Raw genomic sequence first — 21,568 nt, 5'->3', positions numbered from 1 at the left:
TACTACTGCTATCCCTGGCTTAGCATGGGGGCTGGCAAACTTTTTCTGTATGTAAAAAGGCAGAAAGTTAGTATTTTAGGCTTTGCAGGTATTAAGATCTCTGTCACAACCCTTTGACTCTGCCATTGTAGTGCAGAAGTAGATATGTAAATGAATGATTATGGTTTTGTTCCAATAAAACTTTATTTATGGATGCTGACATTTAAATGTTATATAATTCTTACATACTACAAATATTCTTCTTTTGATTTCTTTCAACCATTAAAATGTGTAAAAATCATTCTCAGGTTGTGGGCCATACAGAAATAGGGAGCTAAACTGATCCTTTAAGCTATAGTTAGCCAACCCCTGACTTAACCCAGTGTTCCTCATCAATGCTTCAGGGCCCTCTCTGCATCTACTTGTATCTGAACTTGGCACTTCCCCATTGCTACTATTCCTGACTCTTCTGCACCATGGCCATGTTTCTTCATAAATTTACTCTGATTTCTGTCTTTCTGAGGTTTGTCAACATTTTTGATACACTAATGAAGTTGTATTCAAACATTTTTATAGCTATGATATTTTATTGAATTTTTCTCTTATTTCATGGTATTTTTTCCCCCCAGAGGGAGTATAGAAGTATGATGAATGCCCTTTGACTACTTAGTTGTCTGGAGATTTGTCTACTTTGGAGTGACATTAGACAACTTCCAAAGATAATTCAAAGTCAGATCTTTTTAAACTTATTTAAGGAACATGTGTACACCCGTGGCGGATTCATGTTGCTGTATGGCAAAACCAATACAATATGGTAAAGTAATTAGCCTCTAATTAAAATAAATAAATTTAAATTAAAAAAAAGAAAAAAAAAAGATTATTACAAATTGTAGTGGACTTCCCTGGTGGTTAAGAATCTGCCTGCCAGTGCTGGGGACATGAGTTTGATCCCTGGTCAAAGAAGATTCCACTTGCAGCTGGGCAACGAAGCCCATGCGCCACAACTACCGAGATCATATATGGCCGTTACTGAAAGCCCACATGCTCTGGAGCCCATCCTCTGTAACAGGAGGAGCCATGGCAAGGAGAAGTCTGTACACCACAACTATAGCCCCGGCTTGCAGCAATGAAGACCCAGTGAACCAATAAATAGATTTATTAATTAATTAAAAAGAGAAATGGTAGTGATAAAAATAAGTGTTGAAAAACCAGGTCAACATATTTTTGTGGCTCCCTAAGAGATAAGGGGGAGGGGGGACTTAAAACAACATTGTTGTTTAGTCACTAAGTCGTGTCCGTCTCTTGCCACCCCATGGACTGTAGCCCACCAAGCTCCTCTGTCCATGGGATTTCCCACGCAAGGATACTGGAGTGGGTTGCCATTTCCTTCTCCTGCACTGGCAGGCGGATTGTTTAGCACTGACCCACCAGAGAAGCCATTAGCATAAACTAAATAGTTAAGGCTAATTTTCATCAACTGTAATTCAAGAGTTTGAGAGTTTGCTTTTTCAAAAACAGTGATCTAAAACAGTCACCTGCCAGGTGATCAGGAGTCTGTTGTTGAGTTCTAAAATTTTCACCAAGCAACTCAAAGAGAAGAACTGAGATCCTGAAGTCTAAGAAATTATGTGATGGAGACCAGGTTTACCTAGTTTAGTGTTGGCATCAATTCTCTCTAGTCTGTACTCCGTTGCAGCTGTGGAAAAGACAGCTGAGATGGGAGAGGGAGAATAGGATGTTTCTGAAGAAGTTTTGTTTTTTTGTTTTAAATACCTATTTATTCATTTAGCTCTGCTGGGTCTTAGTTGCAGCATGCAGGATCTTTAGTTGTGGCATGTGAACTCTTAGTTGCAGCATGTGGGAGCCAGCTCCTTGATCAGGGATCAAATCCAGGTCCCCTGCATTAGGAGTGGGGAGTATCAGCCACTGGACCACCAGGGAAATGTCTGCGAAAAAGTTTGGGAATAGGGATGAAACTGTGGACCATTTCACAGGAATTAGGGATTTGGGGACATTAATGTCAAAAGATAATTTTTAGGAATGCAATCTTACCAGAAGGAAAGCATGATATAGTGGTTATGTGCATACAGTTTGGAACTGAGCCTCAGTCAGTTCAGTTCAGTCACTCAGTCCTGTCTGACTCTTTTCGACCCCATGAATCACAGCATGCCAGGCCTCCCTGTCCATCACCAACTCCTGGAGTTCACCCAAACTCATGTCCTTCGAGTCGGTGATGCCATCCAACCATCTCATCCTCTGTCGTCCCCTTCTCCGCCTGCCCCTAATCCCTCCCAGCAACAGGGTCTTTTCCAATGAGTCAACTCTGCACGTGAGGTGGCCAAAGTATTGGAGTTTCAGCTTCAGCATCAGTCCTTCCAAAGAATACCCAGGACTGACCTCCTTTAGGATGGACTGGTTGGATCTCCTTGCAGTCCAAGGGACTCTCAAGAGTCTTCTCCAGCACCACAGTTCAAAAGCATCAATTCTTCGGCCCTCAGCTTTTTTAACAGTCCAACTCTCACATCCATACATGACCACTGGAAAAACCATAGCCTTGACTAGATGGACTTTGTTGGCAAAGTAATATCTCTGCTTTTTAATATGCTATCCAGGTTGGCCATAACTTTCCTTCCAAGGAGTAAGTGTCTTTTAATTTCCTGGCTGCAGTCGCCATCAGTAGTGATTTGGAGCCCAAAAAATCAAGTCTGACACTGTTTCCACTGTTTCCCCATCTATTTCCCATGAAGTGATGGGACCAGATGCCATGATCTTTGTTTTCTGAATGTTGAGCTTTAAGCCAACTTTTTCACTCTCCTCTTTCACTTTCATCAAGAGGCTTTTTAGTTCTTCTTCACTTTCTGCCATAAGGGTGGTATCATCTGCATATCTGAGGTTATTGACATTTCTCCCAGCAATCTTGATTCCAGTTTGTGCTTCTTCCAGCCCAGCGTTTCTCATGATGTACTCTGCATATAAGTTAAATAAGCAGGGTGACAATATACAGCCTTGACGTACTCCTTTTCCTATTTGGAGCCAGTCTGTTGTTCCATGTCCAGTTCTAACTGTTCTTTCCTAACCTGCATACAGATTTCTCAAGAGGCAGGTCAGGTCAGGTCATCTGGTATTCCCATCTCTTTCAGAATCTTCCACAGTTTATTATGATCCACACAGTCAAAGGCTTTGGCATAGTCAATAAAGCAGAAATAGATGTTTTTCTGGAACTCTCTTGCTTTTTTGATGATCCAGCAGATGTTGGCAGTTTGATCTCTGGTTCCTCTGCCTTTTCTAAAACCAGCTTGAACATCTGGAAGTTCACGGTTCACATATTGCTGAAGCCTGGCTTGGAGAATTTTGAGCATTACTTTACTAATGTGTGAGATGAGTGCAATTGTGCGGTAGTTTGAGCATTCTTTGGCATTGCCTTTCTTTGGGATTGGAATGAAAACTGACCTTTTCCAGTCCTGTGGCCACTGCTGAGTTTTCCAAATGTGCTGGCATATTGAGTGCAGCACTTTCACAGCATCATCTTTCAGGATTTGAAATAGCTCAGTTGGAATTCCATCACCTCCACTAGCTTTGTTCATAGTGATGCTTTCTAAGGCCCACTTGACTTCACATTCCAGGATGTCTGGCTCTAGGTGAGTGATCACACCATCATGATTATCTGGGTCATGAAGCTCTTTTTTGTACCGTTCTTCTGTGTATTCTTGCCACCTCTTCTTACTATCTTCTGCTTCTGTTAAGTCCATACCATTTCTGTCCTTTATTGAGCCCATCTTTACATGAAATGAGCCTATCAGGGTTCAAATCTGAGCTCTACTATTTACTATCTGTGGGACCTTGAGCAAATTACTTAATTTCTGTGTAACTCAGTGCCCTTATCTGTAAAAGGGAGATAAGAATAAGTCTACCTCATAGGATTGTTGTGAATGTAAGTGAAACACAATATGCAAAATGTTTTAAAGTGTCTGATACAAAATAAGTCATGTATAAGTGAGTGTTAGTCTTTCAGTCATGTCTGACTCTTTGTGACCCTATGGTCTGTTCATAGAATTCTCCAGGCAAGAATACTGCAGTGGGTTGCCATTTCCTTCTCCAGTGGATCTTCCCAACCCAGAAATCAAAGCCAGGTCTCCTGCATTGCAGGCAGATTCTTTACAGTCTGAACTACCAGGGAAGCCCCTATAAAGTGGGTGGTAGAGTCCCTTTTATGCTACAGTCTGCTGAGGCAGAACTAAACGCTGACTCTATTTAGGCCATATTGGAAGTTAGATAACTAATTGCTTAGTCCTATGTGTTTGTTGCTGTTTAAAAAGCCATGGTGTTTGTTGCTGTTTAAAAATCCCCTACAATTATAAGTCGAAGTGACAAATAGATTCAAGGGATTAGATCTGATAGACAGAGTGCCTGAAGAACTATGGATGGAGGTTCGAGACACTGTATAAGGAGGCAGTGATCAAGACCATCCCCAAGAAAAAGAAGTGCAAAAACGCAAAATGGTTGTCTGAGGAAGCCTTAAAATAGCTAAGAAAAGAAGAGAAGCAAAAGGCAAAGGAGAAAAGGAAAGATATACCCATTTGAATGCAGAGCTCCAAAGAATAGCAAGGAAAGATAAGAAAGCCTTCCTCAGTGATCAATGCAAAGAAATAGAGGAAAACAATAGAATGGGAAAGACTAGAGATATCCTCAAGAAAAATAGAGATACCAAGGGAACATTTAATGCAAAGATGGGCACAATAAAGGACAGACATGGTATGGACCTAACAGAAGCAGAAGATAGTAAAAAAAAGGTGGCAACAATACACAGAAGAACTATACAAATAAGATCTTCATGACCCAGATAATCATAATGGTGTGATCACTCACCTAGAGCCAGACATCCTGGAATGAGAAGTCAAGTCTTCCTAGGTCAAGGGCCTTAGGAAGCATTACTATGAACAAAGCTAGTGGAGGTGATGGAAGTCCAGTTGAGCAATTTCAAATCCTGAAAGATGATGCTGTGAAAGTGTTGCACTCAGTATGCAAATTTGGAAAACTCAGCAGTGCTCATAGGACAAGACAAGGTCGGTTTTCATTCCAATCCCAAAGAAAGGCAATGCCATAGAATGTTCAAACCACCATACAATTGCACTCAACTCACACGCTAGCAAAGTAATGCTCAAAATTCTCCAAGCCAGGATTCAATAGTATGTGAACTATGAACTTCCCCCAGATGTTCAAGCTGGATTTAGAGAAGGCAGAGGAACCAGAGATCAAATTGCCAACATCCATTGGATCATCAAAAAAGCAAGAGAGTTCCAGAAAATCATCTACTTCTGCTTTATTGACTATGCCATATTGACTATGCTTTAGACTGTGTGGATCACAAAAACTGTGGAAAATTCTTAAAGAGATGGGAATACCAGACTACCTGATCTGCCTTCTGAGAAATCTTTATACAGGACAAGAAACAACAGAACTGGACATGGAACAACAGACTGGTTCCAAATAGGGAAAGGAGTACATCAAGGCATATTGTCACCCTGCATATTTAACTTATATGCATAGTACATCCTGTGAAATGTTGGGCTGGATGAAGCACAAGCTGGAATCAAGATTGCCAGGAGAAATATCAGTAACCTCAGATATGCAGATGGCACCACACTTATGGCAGAAATAGAAGAACTAAAGAGCCTCTTGATGAAAGTGAAAGAGGAGAGTGAAAAGGTTGACTTAAAACTCAACATTCAGAAAACTAAGATCATGGCATCCAGTACCATCACTTCATGCCAAATAAATTGGAGAACAGTGGAAACAGTGAGAGACTTTAGTTTTTTGGGCTCCAAAATCACTGCAGATGTTGACTACAGCCATGAAATTATAAGACGCTTGCTCCTTAGAAGAAAAGCTATGACCAACCTAGACAGCATACTGAAAAGCAGAGACATTGCTTTGCAAAGGTCCGTCTAGTCAAAGCTATGTTTTTTCCAGTAGTCATGTATGGATGTGAGAGTTGGACTATAAGGCAAGCTGAGTGCCGAAGAATTGATGCTTTTGAGCTGTGGTGTTGGTGAAGACTCTTGAGAGTCCCTTGGACTACAAGGAGATCCAACCAGCCAATCCTAAAAATCATCTCTGAATATTCATTGGAAGGACTGATGTTGAACCTGAAACTGCAATACTTGGCCACCTGATACCAAGAACTGACTCATTGGGAAAGACCCTGATGCTGGGAAATATTGAAGGCAGGAGGAGAAGGGGATGACAGAGGATGAGATGGTTGGATGACATCACTGATTCGATGGACATGAGTTAGATTAAGCTCCGGGATTTGGTGATGGACAGGGAAGCCTGGTGTGCTGCAGTCCATGGGGTTGCAAAGAGTCGGACATGACTGAACTGAACTGAAAAAGCCAGGGGAGGACTTACCTGGTGGTCTAGTGGTTAAGAATCCTTGCTTCTACTGCAGGGGGCATGAGTTTGAGCTGTGGTCAAGGAAATAGGATTCAAGGCCTTGGTCAAAAAAAAAAAAGAAAAAAAAAGCCTTAAAGGTTTAAGCATCAACCAACATTTTATTGATTTCAAATTAATGGGTGGCCTACTGTCAGTCCCTGGAGTCCAGTATGTGAATGTGTGTTTGTATAGGCATGCATGTATGTATGATTTGGCAGTATATGGGTTCTGTCTGTATGTGAAAATGAACGTATTAATTGCTCAGTTGTGTCTGACTCTGCAACCCCATGGACTGTAGCTCGCCAGGCTCCTCTGTCCATGGAATTCTCCAGGCAAGAATACTTGAATGATTCCCATTCCCTTCTCCAAGGGATCTTCACAACCAGGGATCAAGCCCAGATCTCCTGCATTGCAGACAGATGCCCAGGGAAGCCCCAAACAAAAAAGCAGGATGTCCAGTGTTCTGCATAATTGAGGGGTCCATTTTACCATAGCTATTCACCTGCCCCCCCCAGGAACCCTCCTAGTGCAACATACTCCTCAGGTGGCAGTGCCAGCCCTGTCTACTCATCTTTGACTACCAGGGAGCCTCTGTTCCTCAGAGAATATTTCTTTCTATTCATTTTCAAGTGACTTATTTGATATGGGCATTGTTGAATATGCACTGGATAGAAGCAGAGGTATGTGTATGGATGGATTTGCATAAGTATAAATACTGTATATGTAGCCTTATTTAAGTGATATAATGATAGTATTGTGTTGCCACCTCAGAGTGAAAGCTAATTAATTCAGCTATTGAGATGATAATGATTTCCTTCTCAGTATTAATACAATATTAACAGAATAAAAACAAACAAACAAAAAACCCTGCAGAATTATCCTTTGACTCATCTTGGAATAAGGAATTTTATTTCTGTTAATTATTGAACTATCAGTACTGATCATGATTTTAGAGTGAATCATCCTTGGGAGGGGCTGAGAATAAGTGGAAATATTAACTCAGGTAGGCTAAAGTGGTCATTGAGTTCAATCATTTGGTACCAGGGAAAAAAATTCTTTTTTTTTTGTCTATAGTTTCTTTTGAAATGCATGATCTGGTATTTGCACTCCCAATATCAACAGACTTTTTTTAGACTTCATGTGGTTAGATTTGACATTTAGGAAAATGGTAGTATCTTTCTTACTGAGAGTTACACTAGCTGACAAATTTACAAGCAAATTTATGACTTTTTTAACCTTGACGTCTCTAACCTTTTCTTCAGCCTGTTTTCATATTGAGTTAGTTATCCAGGCCTGAATGTTCCTGTTTCCTCTGCCCTGTTTTCCCTGCCTCTAAGTCAGGCATCCATCACCCTCTGGCCATAACAGACTCTTGTCTCCAGTCTCCAGTCTCCCTGTCCCACCTTGATCTTGCTCCAAGGCATCTGCCCAACATACACATTAGGTTAGACCCTCCCATGCCAAAACCCTTTAAAGGTATTTCAGCTTCTTTGCTTGGAATTCAAGTTCATTTAACCATATTCTGTCCCACCACATGCCCTCATCCAGTTCCCACTAATTCTCCCCACACTCTACCCTCCCATCAAGATGGATTATCAACCCTTCTTTGGAATTTCCATAACTCCATGCCTTTGCTCATTTACCAGTCTTTCCTTCCTCCTTCAAAGTCCATGTTTCAAAATTCTACTTATTCTCTGATGTCCAGCTCAAATTCTAATTCCATCACGAGTTCTGTGACTCCCCCTGTGCTTAGTTGCTCAGTCGTGTCTGACTCTTTGTGACGCAGTAGACTGTAGCCTGCCAGGCTCCTCTGTCCATGGGGATTCTCCAGGCAGGAATACTGGAGTGGGTTGCCATTCCCTCCTCCAGGGGATCTTCCCAACCCCTGCAGGGATCGAACCCAGGTGAAGTCTAGTGTCTTGAGGAAAAGACATATGGGCTCAGAATAGCCCTGAATCATTCTGAGTGACTTCCCCTACTTGGAATTAATCAGAGTCCCATGGACAGAGGAGCCTGGTAGGCTACAGTCCATGGGGTCACAAAGAGTTGGACACGGCTGAGCAACTTCACTTCCAGTTTCTTTCATTCCCAGCCCAGATAATGCCTTTTCCTTAAGACACTAGACTTCTCAGTGATGGGAACGTGTCATATACTTATCTTATTAAAACAATTTTTATTGCCTTCTGCTTGGGAAATTGTAATAACAAATGTGCAAATCTCTAAGTCTATGATGGAACTGCTGTCTCCCCTTTAATGTGGCATATCCTTCACAAGAATTTAGTATGGCCATAGAATGATCACTTTTTCATCTACATTACAATAATTTATTACTTAATTAGCTCTCCTATTACTCTCCACTGCATTATACTGTGATTTTATTTCTTTGCCTTGCCACTAAGTTGGAAGTTCTGAGGACAGGAATGTTTTCTTCATCTTGGTATAGCTCTTGCATTCTTTGATGAAGCTTGCAGGGGAGTTAATATTAAGTGATTCTCTTCTGATGTGAGAGGGGCAATTATAGCCTCATGGTTAAGAGTGTGGGGTTTGGTGCATGACTGCCTGGATTTGAACGTTCTAGTCCACCTTTTAACGATGTGCTCATGACCAAAGTACTTAGCCTCTATGTACCTTTCTTCTTCATCTGTAATATGGGGACACATAATATTATCTTCATAATAAAATTGATATAAAGACTAAATAAATCATGCAAGTGAAGTGGTTAGAACAAAAGCCAGTGGGTGTTTGGTAAATGTCAGCTATTATTCCAATAGGCTGTTAAAATAGAAGGACACAGCTGTCTCAGTTTTGACAGAGGCAAGAAGACAATAGATGCTATAATTCTAAGCAAGCCCATCTTGTGGTGGGTAGTTAAAGACTAGTTAAATACCGTGCCCACTTTGAAGGTTTGAAGTGAGGAGGAATTTACAGAGGGAGCTGTAAAGGTTTAGGAAATGTGACTAGTGTGCTGGGAATCCCACATCCCCATTTCACAGGGGTGGGGTGCAGCTGTCTGCCCCTGGGGGCACCAGTGGAAGTTCAGTTCAGTTCAATTCAGTCACTCAGTCGGGTCTGACTCTTTGCAACCCTGTAGACTGCAGCACACCAGGCTTGCCTGTCCATCACCAAATCCTGGAGCTTAATCTAACTCATGTCCATCGAATCAGTGATGCCATCCAACCATCTCATCCTCTGTCATCCCCTTCTCCTCCCACCTTCAATCTTTCCCAGCATCAGGGTCTTTCCCAGTGAGTCAACTGTTCGCATGAGCTGGCCAAAGTTTGGAGTTTCAGCTTCAGCATCAGTCCTTCCAATGAACACCCAGGACTGATCTCCTTTAGGATGGACTGGTTGGATCTTCTTGCAGTCCAAGAGACTCTCAAGAGTCTTCTCCAACACCACAGTTCAAAAGCATCAATTCTTTGGCACTCAGCTTTCTTCACAGTCCAACTCTCACATCCATACATGACTATTGGAAAAACCATAGCCTTGACTAGATGGATATTTATTGGCAAAGTAATGTCTCTGCTTTTGAATATGCTATGTAGGTTGGTCATAAGGAGAAAAGGAAGGATATACCCATTTTGTGCAGAGTTCCAAAGAATAGCAAGGAGAGATAAGAAAGCCTTCCCCAGTGATCAGTGCAAAGAAATAGAGGAAAACAACAGAATGGGAAAGACTAGAGATCTCTTCAAGAAAAACAGAGATACTAAGGGAACATTTCATGGAAAAATGGGCACAATAAAGGACAGAAATTGTATGGACCTAATAGAAGTAGAAGATAGTAAGAAGAGGTGGCAAAAATATACAGAAAAACTATACAAAAAAGATCTTAATGAGCCAGATAATCACAGTGGTGTGATCACTCACCTAGAGCCAGACATCCTGGAATTCGAAGTCAAGGGGGCCTTAGAAAGTATCACTACAAACAAAGCTAGTGGGGGTGATGGAATTCCAGTTGAGCTATTTCAAATCCTGAAAGATGATGCTGTGAAAGTGCTACACTCAATATGCCAGCAAATTTGGAATACTCAGCAGTGGCCACAGGACTGGAAAAGGTCAGTTCTCATTCCAATTCCAAAGAAAGGCAATGCCAAAGAATGCTCAAACTACCACACAATTGCAGTCATCTCACATGCTAGTAAAGTAATGCTCAAAATTCTCCAAGCCAGGCTTCAATAATATGTGAACTGTGAACTTCCAGATGTTAAAGCTCATTTTAGAAAAGGCAGAGGAACCAGTGATCATATTGCCAACATCCGCTGGATCATCAAAAAAGCAAGAGAGTTCCAGAAAAACATCTATTTCTGCTTTATTGACTATGCCAAAGCGTTTGACTGTATCACCTCAAACTGTGGAAAATTCTGAAAGAGATGGGAATACCAGACGACCTGACCTGCCTCTTGAGTAATCTGTATGCAGGTCAGGAAGCAACAGTTAGAACTGGACAGAGAACAACAGACTGGTTCCAAATAGGAAAAGGAGTATGTCAAGGCTGTGTGTTGTCATCCAGCTTATTTAACTTATATGCAAAGTACATCAAGAGAAACACTGGGCTGGATGAAGCACAGGCTGGAATCAAGATTGCTGGGTGAAATATCAATAACCTCAGATATGCAGATGACACCCCCTTACGGCAGAAAGTGAAGAAGAACTGAAGAGCCTCTTAATGAAAGTAAAAGAGGAGAATGAAAAAGTTGGCTTAAAGCTCAACATTCAGAAAACTAAGATCATGGCATCTGGTCCCATTACTTCCTGGCAAATAGATGAGGAAACAGTGGCACACTTTATTTTTTGGGCTCCAAAATCACTACAGATGCTGACTGCAACCATGAAATTAAAAGACACTTACTCCTTGAAAGAAAAGTTATGACCAACCTAGACAGTATATTAAAAATCAAAGACACTACTTTTCCAACAAAGGTCTGTCTAGTCAAAGCTGTGGTTTTTCCAGTCATCATGTATGGATGTGAGAGCTGGACTGTAAAGAAAGCTGAGCATCGAAGAATTGATGCTTTTGAACTGTGGTGTTGGAGAAGACTCTTGAGAGTCCCTTGGACTGCGAGGAGATCCAACCAGTCCATCCCAGGGGAAATCCGTCCTGAATATTCATTGGAAGGACTGATGCTGAAGCTGAAACTCCAATACTTTGGCCGTCTGATGCGAAGAACTAACTGATTTGATAAAACCCTGATGCTGGGAAAGATTGAAGGCGGCAGGAGAAGGGGACAACAGAGGATGAGATGGTTGGATAGCATCACCAACTCAATGGACATGAGTTTGAGTAAGCTCCAGGAGTTGGTGAAGGACGGGGAAGCCTGGCGTGCTGCAGTCAGCGGGGTCTCAAAGGGTTGGACTCAAGTGAGCAACTGAATTGAACTGAATGAAGATAACAGCAACCTCTTTCAAAAGTTCTCATGCACACACTGCTGCACTCAGTGCCCCCAACCTGCAGCATGCCACTGCTGACCCACGCCTCTGCCAGACTCCTGGACACTCGTGGGCAAGTCTGGGTCAGTGTCTTGTGGGGTCACAGCTCTTTTCTCCTGGGTCCTGATGCGCACAAGGCTTTATTTGTGCCCTCGAAGAATCTGTTTCCCCAGTCCTGTGTAAGTTTTGGTGGCTCTGTGGTGGAGTTAATGGCAATCTCCTCCAAGAGGGCTTATGCCATACCCAGGTCTCCTGCACCCAGAGTCCCTGCCCTAGTGGCAGGCCACTGCTGACAAATACCTCCACAGGAGACATTCAAACACTCAACACCAGTGGAAAAAGTATGGAGCTTTTATGGGAATTAGGAAAAGATACCCCTCTTCCCCAGATAAGGTCTGTGCACTGAGGAGGCCCTGCTGCCCTGCGCCCAGTGGAAGGGTTGTCAACAAGACCCCTTGAGGAGACTGAAAAATATTCCCACAGCTGAGGGACACCACAGATCGATGTCTGACTTTCACCTGAGGAGTTGAAAGGTCAAGAGGGCAGGTAGCTGACTGCTCATAGATAGGTGGGAGATAGGTCTGAGTTTGTTGGAGCAGAGAAAACAGCATGGGGTTAAGTCCATGCTAAAAGCGCCACATGGAGGGATGTCAGAAGAAAGCGAATGGAGGTGAATTGCCAAATTCCTGGATGCAGAGGGAGATACAAGCCATGGGCTAGAAGAGATACATATTCACCCTCATCAAGGAGAGGGGAGGAGTTCTCAAAATAACAGGACCTGTGGGATAAAGAGTCGATTTCAGAAACTCACTAGGTAGAAACCAGCTTCTGACAACACCAGCCAAGGAAGCACTTCCTGTCACTTCCTCCCCTGTCTCCCACAATTCTTTCTTGATTCGCCATGGAAGAGCCAGGAACTATGGTCATCCAGGTCCATGGGTGGAGGAGGAACAGGAGAAGCAGAGAGGGAGTCAGTCAATCCCTTGCCCTACTCCAGACAACTGAACTGAAGCAGCAGTGGGTATGGCTACATCTTCTTCAGGGAGATGCTTATTTTTAAAGCAAGGTATGCATGTTTATTATTATACCAAGCGGGTATATTAAGTACTGAAATGAAACCTCAAATGTGACCTCTCCCTGTCTGCCTGGTAAACAGTACCTTGTTTTTTAAGACAGCTCATTTCTCGCTTCTGATTCTGACCTCTGCATCCAGAACTAATCATTCAGCCAGCTTCTTTGCCCCAGCACAGCCCAGGAACACAGAATTTCCCTGATTTGGTTGTTTGCATCTCTTTGTTCTCAGCCCATAAACTGTAAGAGGGCAGGGATGACTTATTCAACTCTTTATCACTAGCACCTAGAGCTCATTAGAGGGTAATTGTCTCCCTGTAAAGATACACTAATGAAAGTAATCTATCTTTTAAAACCAAGAGTTTTTCTAAGAGAGGCTATCATTCAAGCATGTCTTTATTTTTGAGAGATAAATCATTAAAATAGCAGCCAATCTGGACCATGCAGTGCAACCAAAAGGACATCTGTTACAGGTATGGTCGAGGATGGCCTGGGTGCCCTGCAGGGGTTCATGAGAAGATGCTCTGCCATCTCTGGAGTCGAGTGTGTTGTTAGTAGCCTCTTACTCCTTTCTGTGTTTCTTCCCCAGGTTTCTTCAGAAGAAGCATTACCAAAAACGCTGTGTACAAGTGTAAAAACGGGGGCAACTGTGTGATGGACATGTACATGCGAAGGAAGTGCCAAGAGTGTCGACTAAGGAAATGCAAAGAAATGGGAATGTTGGCTGAATGTATGTATACAGGTATTTGCATCAAGCAATTAAATTCCACTAAAAATCTCTTAAGGAGGCAGATGTCAGGTAATCCATATGATTAGAATGGTAGGTCACAAATTGAGGAAGGGACTTAGTAAACCATCTAAGTTCTTGAAAAGAAGAATGAACCACTGAAATTGTCCAAACTGTCAGCTGCAGAGCACTTCATACACCTGAAAGAAACAGCTGTATTTTAGTGTCCATTCTTGCAATGAATTATATGTGAAGTGAAGTGGCTTTAACATATAGCCAAAATAGCACATTTTAATTAGCTACAAAGAATAAAAGTTTCCTCCAAATATAATTTAATATCCTGCTTACTTATTAATTAGCATAAAAATTCACAGCTGTGGGGAAAATTAAAAATGTTTTATAAGATATAACTGCCTCTGAATTGTCTAGATAGAGTTTTAAACCAAGTCATTTTATTAAGACTCCTTCTTTGTGCAGCTTTGAACCAATTTGTATAGGTTTACACAGGAAATTAACTACTCTGAGTTTTAATATAATTTGGTCTTTTGATCAGATAAAGAAACACTGTATTAACTGCTGGCTTTGTGAGAAACCATAATCTTCATCAGAATTTGGGATGCACGCTAGTATGTAACATATTAATTTTTCATTCTGAAAATTCTGCAGACCCCTCAGATTCTGAGATATGTCCTCTTCCTTCTCAAAACACAAATAGACAAACAAACATCACCAAGGAGATGATAACATTCACAGAGGGAATGCCACATGAAATAAAATCCTTTGGAAGATGACTCCAGTTCTATTGTTCCCCAACCATAGGCAACTGGGATGGACCCAAAGAAATAATGCGTGCAGGAAGGAGAAAAAAATAGGGCAGTGTAAATAATCCAGCTCTGGATGGATGAAAGTTTTATAGTGGCCGATCACAATCTCTTCTTAGCATGTATGAAACAAGAGACTGCAGCAGGGGCTGCGGCTGGAATCCAATCTTCCAGTGGAAACACTCACTTCGATCCTAGGTGGTTCATGTTCCTCATCACTTAAATATGAACCTGTTCCAACTAAGTCCTGAGGACATTTTTCATGATCCTACCTACAAGAGTCTATAATATTATTTATGAAAACACAGACTCATCCAGCAACAGATACAGGAACTTTTGTATGATCCTATAAAATACATGCCCTGGACAAAGAAATTCTTGGAGATCTGTTTCATTAACATTGAGAGAATGAGGAAGTTAAATGGGAACATGGGAGATTGTTCTCCAGTATTTTAGATTGTTCTGTTTAAGTGAAAATTCATGATGATATTGTATGATTATTCAAAGTGTGAAAGTGTTAGTTGCTCAGTCATGTCCAACTCTGCAACCCCATGGACTGTAGCCTGGCAGGCTTCTCTGTCCATGGAGTTCTCCAGGCAAGAATTTTGGAGTGGGTAGCTAGTATCTTCTCCAGGGGATCTTCCCTACCCTGAAATCAAACCTGGGTCTCCTGCATTGTAGGCAGATTCTTTAACTTTTGAGCCATCAGGGAAGCCCCATGATTATTAAAAAAAAAAAAATTTCAAAGTCCCCTGGAGTTATTTTCATCTATAACTATATTCTCAATAATTTATACAATTCTGAAAATTAACAGAACTTTAAGATTTTTCCCTAAAGGATGTTGACCTCATTTTACCCAACACATTTACTTCTGTGTTTAATGTGAAATTAAATATACTTCTTACAGTACATTATGTAAACATCAATGAAAAATAATATGTTTTGAAACACTAGCTTCCGAGGCCCCCTAGGCCAGGAAGAGGGTGAGTGTCACTCACCTTCTTTTACTGACTACCTTACATTTGTACAATGCTTTGTTATTACAGATTCTTTGTTTACTCATTTTAAAAAGTGACCTAGTCATATTTAATCTACAAAAAACTCTATAGGGTAAATATCATTTCCATTTTATCAAGGAAGAAACTGAGACTCACAGGAGATATATTTCTTGTTCAAGGTCAAGTCTTACAGTGTCAGCAGGGCTGGAATCAGCTCAGTGCCAGATGGCAAAGGAGACCTTTAGAGCTGACTATAGCTCAGCTGCCTTGTGACCACACACATCCAATAGGACTTTCCTTGGATGGTGAAGACTCTGCTTATTTTTTCAGGCTTGTTAACTGAAATTCAGTGTAAATCTAAACGACTGAGAAAAAACGTGAAGCAGCATGCAGATCAGGCCATCCATGAAGACAGTGAAGGACGTGACCTGCGACAAGTGACCTCGACAACTAAGTCATGCAGGGTAATGATGGGCCACGGTGTTGGTCAGAACCAGTGGCTGCTGAGCTTCCAGGATGTCGTGATATGGGCGGGGGGCTTTCAGACGAGGGCCACAGCCACAACCAGGATTTCATTTCAAGTGTGTGTCAAGTGGATTTCTTCTTTGCTTTTTATTTATTTATTTTAAATATTTATATATTTATTTGGCTGTGCCAAGTCTTAGTTGTGGCAAACAAGATCTTTAGTTGCACCACATGGGATCTAGTTCCCTTACTAGGAAATGAACCCGGGGGTTCAATTCAATGCCTGTGTTGGGGGCATGGAGTCTTAGCCACTGGCCCACCAGGAAAGTCCCTCTTCTTTGCTTTTTAATCAAAAGAGTAATATATGATTCCATGTAAAAATTCAAAAGATAACAAAAGCCATTCCCTTCTCCAGGGGATCTTCCCAACCCAGGGATCAAACCTGGGTCTCCTGCTTTGCAGGCAGACTCTTGAGCCACCAGGGAAGCCTATGTAAACATGGATGAAGTAAAATAAGTGCAAGTTCCCCATCTCCTTGACTCCATTCCTCTCCTGCTTCCCCGAGTTTGCCAGTGGGAATGGCTTGGGATATAAAGAGGATTTTTTAAAGCCACATTTTGATGACATTTTTTCCTTGTCATTGAGAAGGGAGGCTCAGACCAGAAAGGATGTGGATTCAATAGAGGCTTGTGGATTAGTCCTCATGGGGTAAGACAGGGTGAATACACATCTGTGGATCAATAGGGAAAGGCCATTCCCACCGAGGTCACAAATTACTCAAGAAATCCTTTCAGGATTTCAGACAAAACAGAGGAACAGCATGTTGGATGCTTGGCCAAACATATGATGATGGTGCACAGGACTTTTGGAAAAATTTTAACTTTCCATTAGTTGAAAAACGAGTAATCTATGATCAGTCAAGTCATACCTTTCTCAATATTATATGGCTGATGAAAATGTCATCCATGTTTAGTTTTGCAACTATGTTCTGTTGTATTCATTTCAGAAAAAATAATTTTATGTTAAAAGTACAGATGACCCTTAAACAACATGAGGGTGATTAGGGGTATCCACTCTCAAGCAGTTGAAAATCCACATGTTATTTCACATGCTAGCCCTCCAGTAACCTCAGTTCTGCGTCCGTGAATTCAAAAACCAACCACAGATTCTGTAGTGCAGCAGAACATGTTTAACAAAAGAAATTCATGCATAAGTGGACCCACATAGTTCAAACCCTGTGTTGTTCAAGGGTCGGCTATATTGCTTTGCCACAGTGCTTTGTCAATAATACTTTGGTAAAGGAAGCAACGAGTTGACACAATTAGTCTCATCTCACAAAAGATGCTAATCAGAGGGAAAGAGGTGTTTGGGGTCTGAATTGTCCAGATTGATGACTCACTACTTAAGGGGTTGGTAACATTTCTATAAAGGACCAGATATTTTAGGCCTTGGCCACACGGTCTCTGTGAGAACCATTCAACTCCGCCATGGTAGTGCAAAAGCAGTATAGACAATACACTGAAAAGCGAGTGTAGTTCTGTTGAAATAAATTTATAAAACCAGGTGGATTTAGTCCATGGGCTACAGTTGGTTGATCCCTGTTCCACATAACTACACTTAGGTGGAGTCTCCATTTTATATGTGGGAAGCTGTTCTTAGTTATGATTAAACTTTGAATTTTCAGTAATTTTATGAATTGTCTTGATAGGCTTCATATCCAGATTATTATTTCTTCATAAGAAATACATGAAAGGAATATTTTGCTATCCATGTTTTGTAGATAGGAAAATTAGCCACGTGGGACAAATTTAGTGAAATGTGATATAGCTTGTCCAATGGCCCAGAGAAAGCAAGTACACATTATAACAGAGTGCATGCACAGTTTCTGCCGTATTTAGGGCTTTTTTCAACAGTTTCTGCTAGTGGTTTACTCTAGATGAATGCATATATGAGAAACATGCCTTATAACCACCTTCCCTAACACCTTTTATTTTTTTGCCAGTGTAGGAGAAAACTGAACTCACCCCAGATCAACAGAATCTTCTTCATTATATTATGGATTCATATAGCAAGCAGAGGATGCCTCAGGAAATAACAAATAAATTTGTATGTACAATATCTGAAAATTATGTGTTTGAAGTTAATATTTTCTCGAGCTTTGACTACCTTGGAGGTCAAATTTATATATGAATATGTTACTTTAAAATGATTAGGGCTTAGAATTAAAGTTATACTTTAAACTTTTTGCTACATTAAACAAAGAATAAGTCTCATATTTAGCTTGGTAATAGCATTTGTTCTCCAAAGATCTGAAAATATGAGTTGGGTCTTAAATTTTATCATATAAATATGATTCTGTAGTCTAATAATTTTATGTTGATTTCTCTGATCTGCTTATTGTTTGCTTTTTTTCCTTAAAATTTAGTTAAAAGAAGAATTCAGCGCAGAAGAAAATTTTATCATTTTAACTGAAATGGCTACCAGTCATGTACAGGTTCTTGTAGAATTCACAAAAAAACTTCCAGGTATCTTTGCACATACTTATTTCTCTACTATACTGTACAGTATTCTTGTGACATTGAAAGGCAGGTGTCTGTTTATCATCGAATGGGAGTCATCTCACATCTGCTCTAAATTCATGTGTCTACTACAGACATGAAATATTAGGGCCAGATCATGTTCCACTCATCAGCAAGTCATTTATAATAATTCACCAAATGACAGATTAAAAATTGAAACTTTGCAGAATTGTTATTCGTCCATTTATTCATCCAATAAGCATTTCTGATACCTGCTCTATACTAAGTGAAAGTTGCTCAGTCATGTCTGACTCTGTGTCTCAACTGCTATCTCAGATGGTAAAGAATCTGGTTGCAATTTGGGAGACCCAGGTATGATCCTTGGGTTGGGAAGATTCCCTGGAAAAGGGAATGGCTACGCACTCCAGTTTTCTTGCCTAGAGAATTCCATGGATAAAGGAGCCCCGCGGGCTACAGTCCATGGGGTCACAAAGAGTCAGACACGACTGAGCAGCTAAGACGTTCCCTTTCACTATAATAAGTACCTAACAATTACCTTCAAGTAGAGTAACTAAAGGCTAAAAAAAATTTTAATGTATACAAAGCACTGTTTGAAGAGAGAGAAAGTGGTTCCTAATTGTACCTGAGAAAGACTAGGAGGCTTCAGAAAGAATCTTATTGATTTGGGTATAAAACAAAAAAGGAGTTTTCCTGGTGATAGGAAAGAAGGGGCATTCCACGTTGAGAGATCTGCTTGTGAAAATGTAATGAAGCATGAACAAGAATAGAATTATTAGAGATGGGAGAGAAGATTCAGTGTATCTATGGTGGGCTCCTTGGTTTGACATAAGGCAGATTGGTACCAGACTGATGAGGACATAACTAAAGGATTTAATTCTTATCCCCTGGATGGTAAGGGGTTTTGGTGGCTTTATTTATTTATTTTTGAAGTACAACATGATGAAGTTTATGTTACAGAGATATGACTTTATTGGGTTTGTATAAGATGGATTTGAAAAGGGAAGCATTGCAGGTAGTCAGAATCAGTTAGTATGCCTACTGCACCAATCTAGGTAAAGGGCTTGAAATAAAGCAATGCAGAGGAAATGAAGAGAGACTCAAAAATTGATAGGGCTTGATGAACAGTTGTATGTGGAGGATGAGGGAGAGGGACTTATCCATAATCATTTAGATTGTGTGTGCATGCTCAATCGTGTCTGACTCTTTGTGATCCCATGGACTGTAGCCCACCAGGCTCCACAGTCCATGGAATTTTCCAGGCAAGAAGTGGATTGCCATTCCCTTCTCCAGCTGATTTTCCCAACCCATGGATTTAACCTTCGTCTCCTGAGTCTCCTGCATTGGCAGGCAGCCACCTTGGAAGCCCCATTTAGATGGTGCCAGTGCGTTAACTGGAATTCAAGATTCTTACCTCCCAAAGTTACACCCCTCCCCAGCCCCCATTTTCCAGCTGCATTATCAATGCTAAGTCAATAGATTTAAGTTGTTTCAGTGTTTTTAAAATATGTTAGTGCATTGGACGGAGAAGGCAATGGCACCCCACTCCAGGACTCTTGCCTGGAAAATCCCATTGGCGGAGCAGCCTGGTAGGCTGCAGTCCATGGGGTTGCTAGAAGTCGGACAGGACTGAGCAGCTTCACTTTCACTTCCATGCATTGGAGAAAGAAATGGCAACCCACTCCAGTGTTCTTGCCTGGAGAATCCCAGGGATGGGGGAGCCTGGTGGGCTGCCATCTATGGGGTCGCACAGAGTCGGACATGACTGAAGCGACTTAGCAGCAACAGAAGCAGTACATTAGAAACCCATGGTCTAGTAGAGTATATACCTTGTATAGTAGCACAACACTGTAATATTGTTATAGAAGGTAACTTCTGATGTAGGATTTTAATTAGACATTTAATTTGCTTTCTTTTGCTAGCATTATGCTATTATTTTATTAAATGTGTCATAGATAGACATAAACTTATGTAAAAGTCATAAAACGTTGGGAGAAAGTTCTTATCATTGAAACATTAATATATCTCATTCCTTTATTAACAATGAAAGAGAAACTTAATTTGTTGTATGCTAATTTAGCTAAAGCAATCTTGATCAAAACCAAGATTGTACAAGAGTGGAAACTAGGTCAGGGGTAGAACTAGGAAAGGGAGAATGTGATGTTCTTGGTTGCTTATGGGAAAAGGTTTTTCAGTTCAAATGGTCAGTTGGTATTGAACCAAGGAATAACTGAAGAAAAGAAAGAATCTTATTTACAAGAAGGTGGCTTATCTGAAAGCAGTGGCAAGAATCTTATACACCTCTTCATTTCCAATGCCTAACATAGTTCCCGAGGGAGAGAAACAATTAATGCATGTTTAATTAATGCATGTTTTATGAATAAAGTAGAAGGAAAAAAATTTAAATACAGCAGGAAATTAAAGGCAAGAAAATCTTGAGAAACTAAGAATATTGATTAACAATAACTTTAGAAATGACAACATTATTATGTATAATAATAATAGGGATATAATACCAGTATGAAAGGGTATTTTGTGAAAGACGCAGCAAGAGTCTTTCAGCACTTTGAGCATAACCTGTGCCAGGCACTATCCAGGGTGCTGGAGACTCAGCAAGGCTCCTGCCCTCAGAGGAGCTCTTAGGGTCTTTAAGGTAGTGACTTTTGTTTTTTTTTAAGAGACAGAAAAGACAAATTCTTAGAACAGGGGAAGGTTATTCATTACCAGTAGGAAAAGAGATGGTTACAGCAGAGCTGCTACTTACAGAGGTTCTGAGACTTGGCCTGATCAGGCATTTGTGACACTGAGATGGAAATGAGACTTCAGGCCTGATTTAAGTTTCTGGGTTATATTTTAGGAAGAGAAACAAAGGGGCATAGCTTCTAAAAGTGTGATTCAGAATCTTGGGTAGGAGGTAGACAGGGAATATAATTTGAAAAAGCTTATTCTTTACTCTCACAATCTGATTTTATACTTGGTTAAAATACAAATTATGGAAAAGGACTTAAATGTTTGCTTATCAATGGGGGGATGAATTTAAAAGATTAATGGACTTTGATAAAAAAAAATTCCTACCTTTCCAAACCTCCTTAAAAATCATACCTCGTAGAT

At 40.8% G+C, this 21,568-nt stretch overlaps 1 protein-coding gene across 4 annotated transcripts in view; it reads left to right on the top strand.

Moving 5' to 3' along the window:
• The window catches only part of NR1H4 (nuclear receptor subfamily 1 group H member 4), a 79,366-nt gene that overhangs the window by 44,039 nt on the left and 13,759 nt on the right, over positions 1-21,568 (top strand). For 2 of the 4 annotated variants that reach the window (XM_027542041.1, XM_027542039.1), the window contains 4 exons: positions 13,499-13,639; positions 15,786-15,919; positions 17,928-18,026; positions 18,346-18,445. In XM_027542041.1, coding sequence (XP_027397842.1) covers positions 13,499-13,639; positions 15,786-15,919; positions 17,928-18,026; positions 18,346-18,445 — 474 coding nt within the window. Of the gene's footprint in view, positions 1-13,498; positions 13,652-15,785; positions 15,920-17,927; positions 18,027-18,345; positions 18,446-21,568 lie in introns of all 4 variants that reach the window. The other 2 variants (XM_027542040.1, XM_027542038.1) reach the window with 1 other exon arrangement.

This window comes from Bos indicus x Bos taurus, chromosome 5, assembly GCF_003369695.1.
Source record: "Bos indicus x Bos taurus breed Angus x Brahman F1 hybrid chromosome 5, Bos_hybrid_MaternalHap_v2.0, whole genome shotgun sequence".
Classification (NCBI taxonomy): domain Eukaryota; kingdom Metazoa; phylum Chordata; class Mammalia; order Artiodactyla; family Bovidae; genus Bos; species Bos indicus x Bos taurus.
Note: the sequence above shows the minus strand (reverse complement) of the source record. Positions and strands in the feature narration are given on the sequence as shown.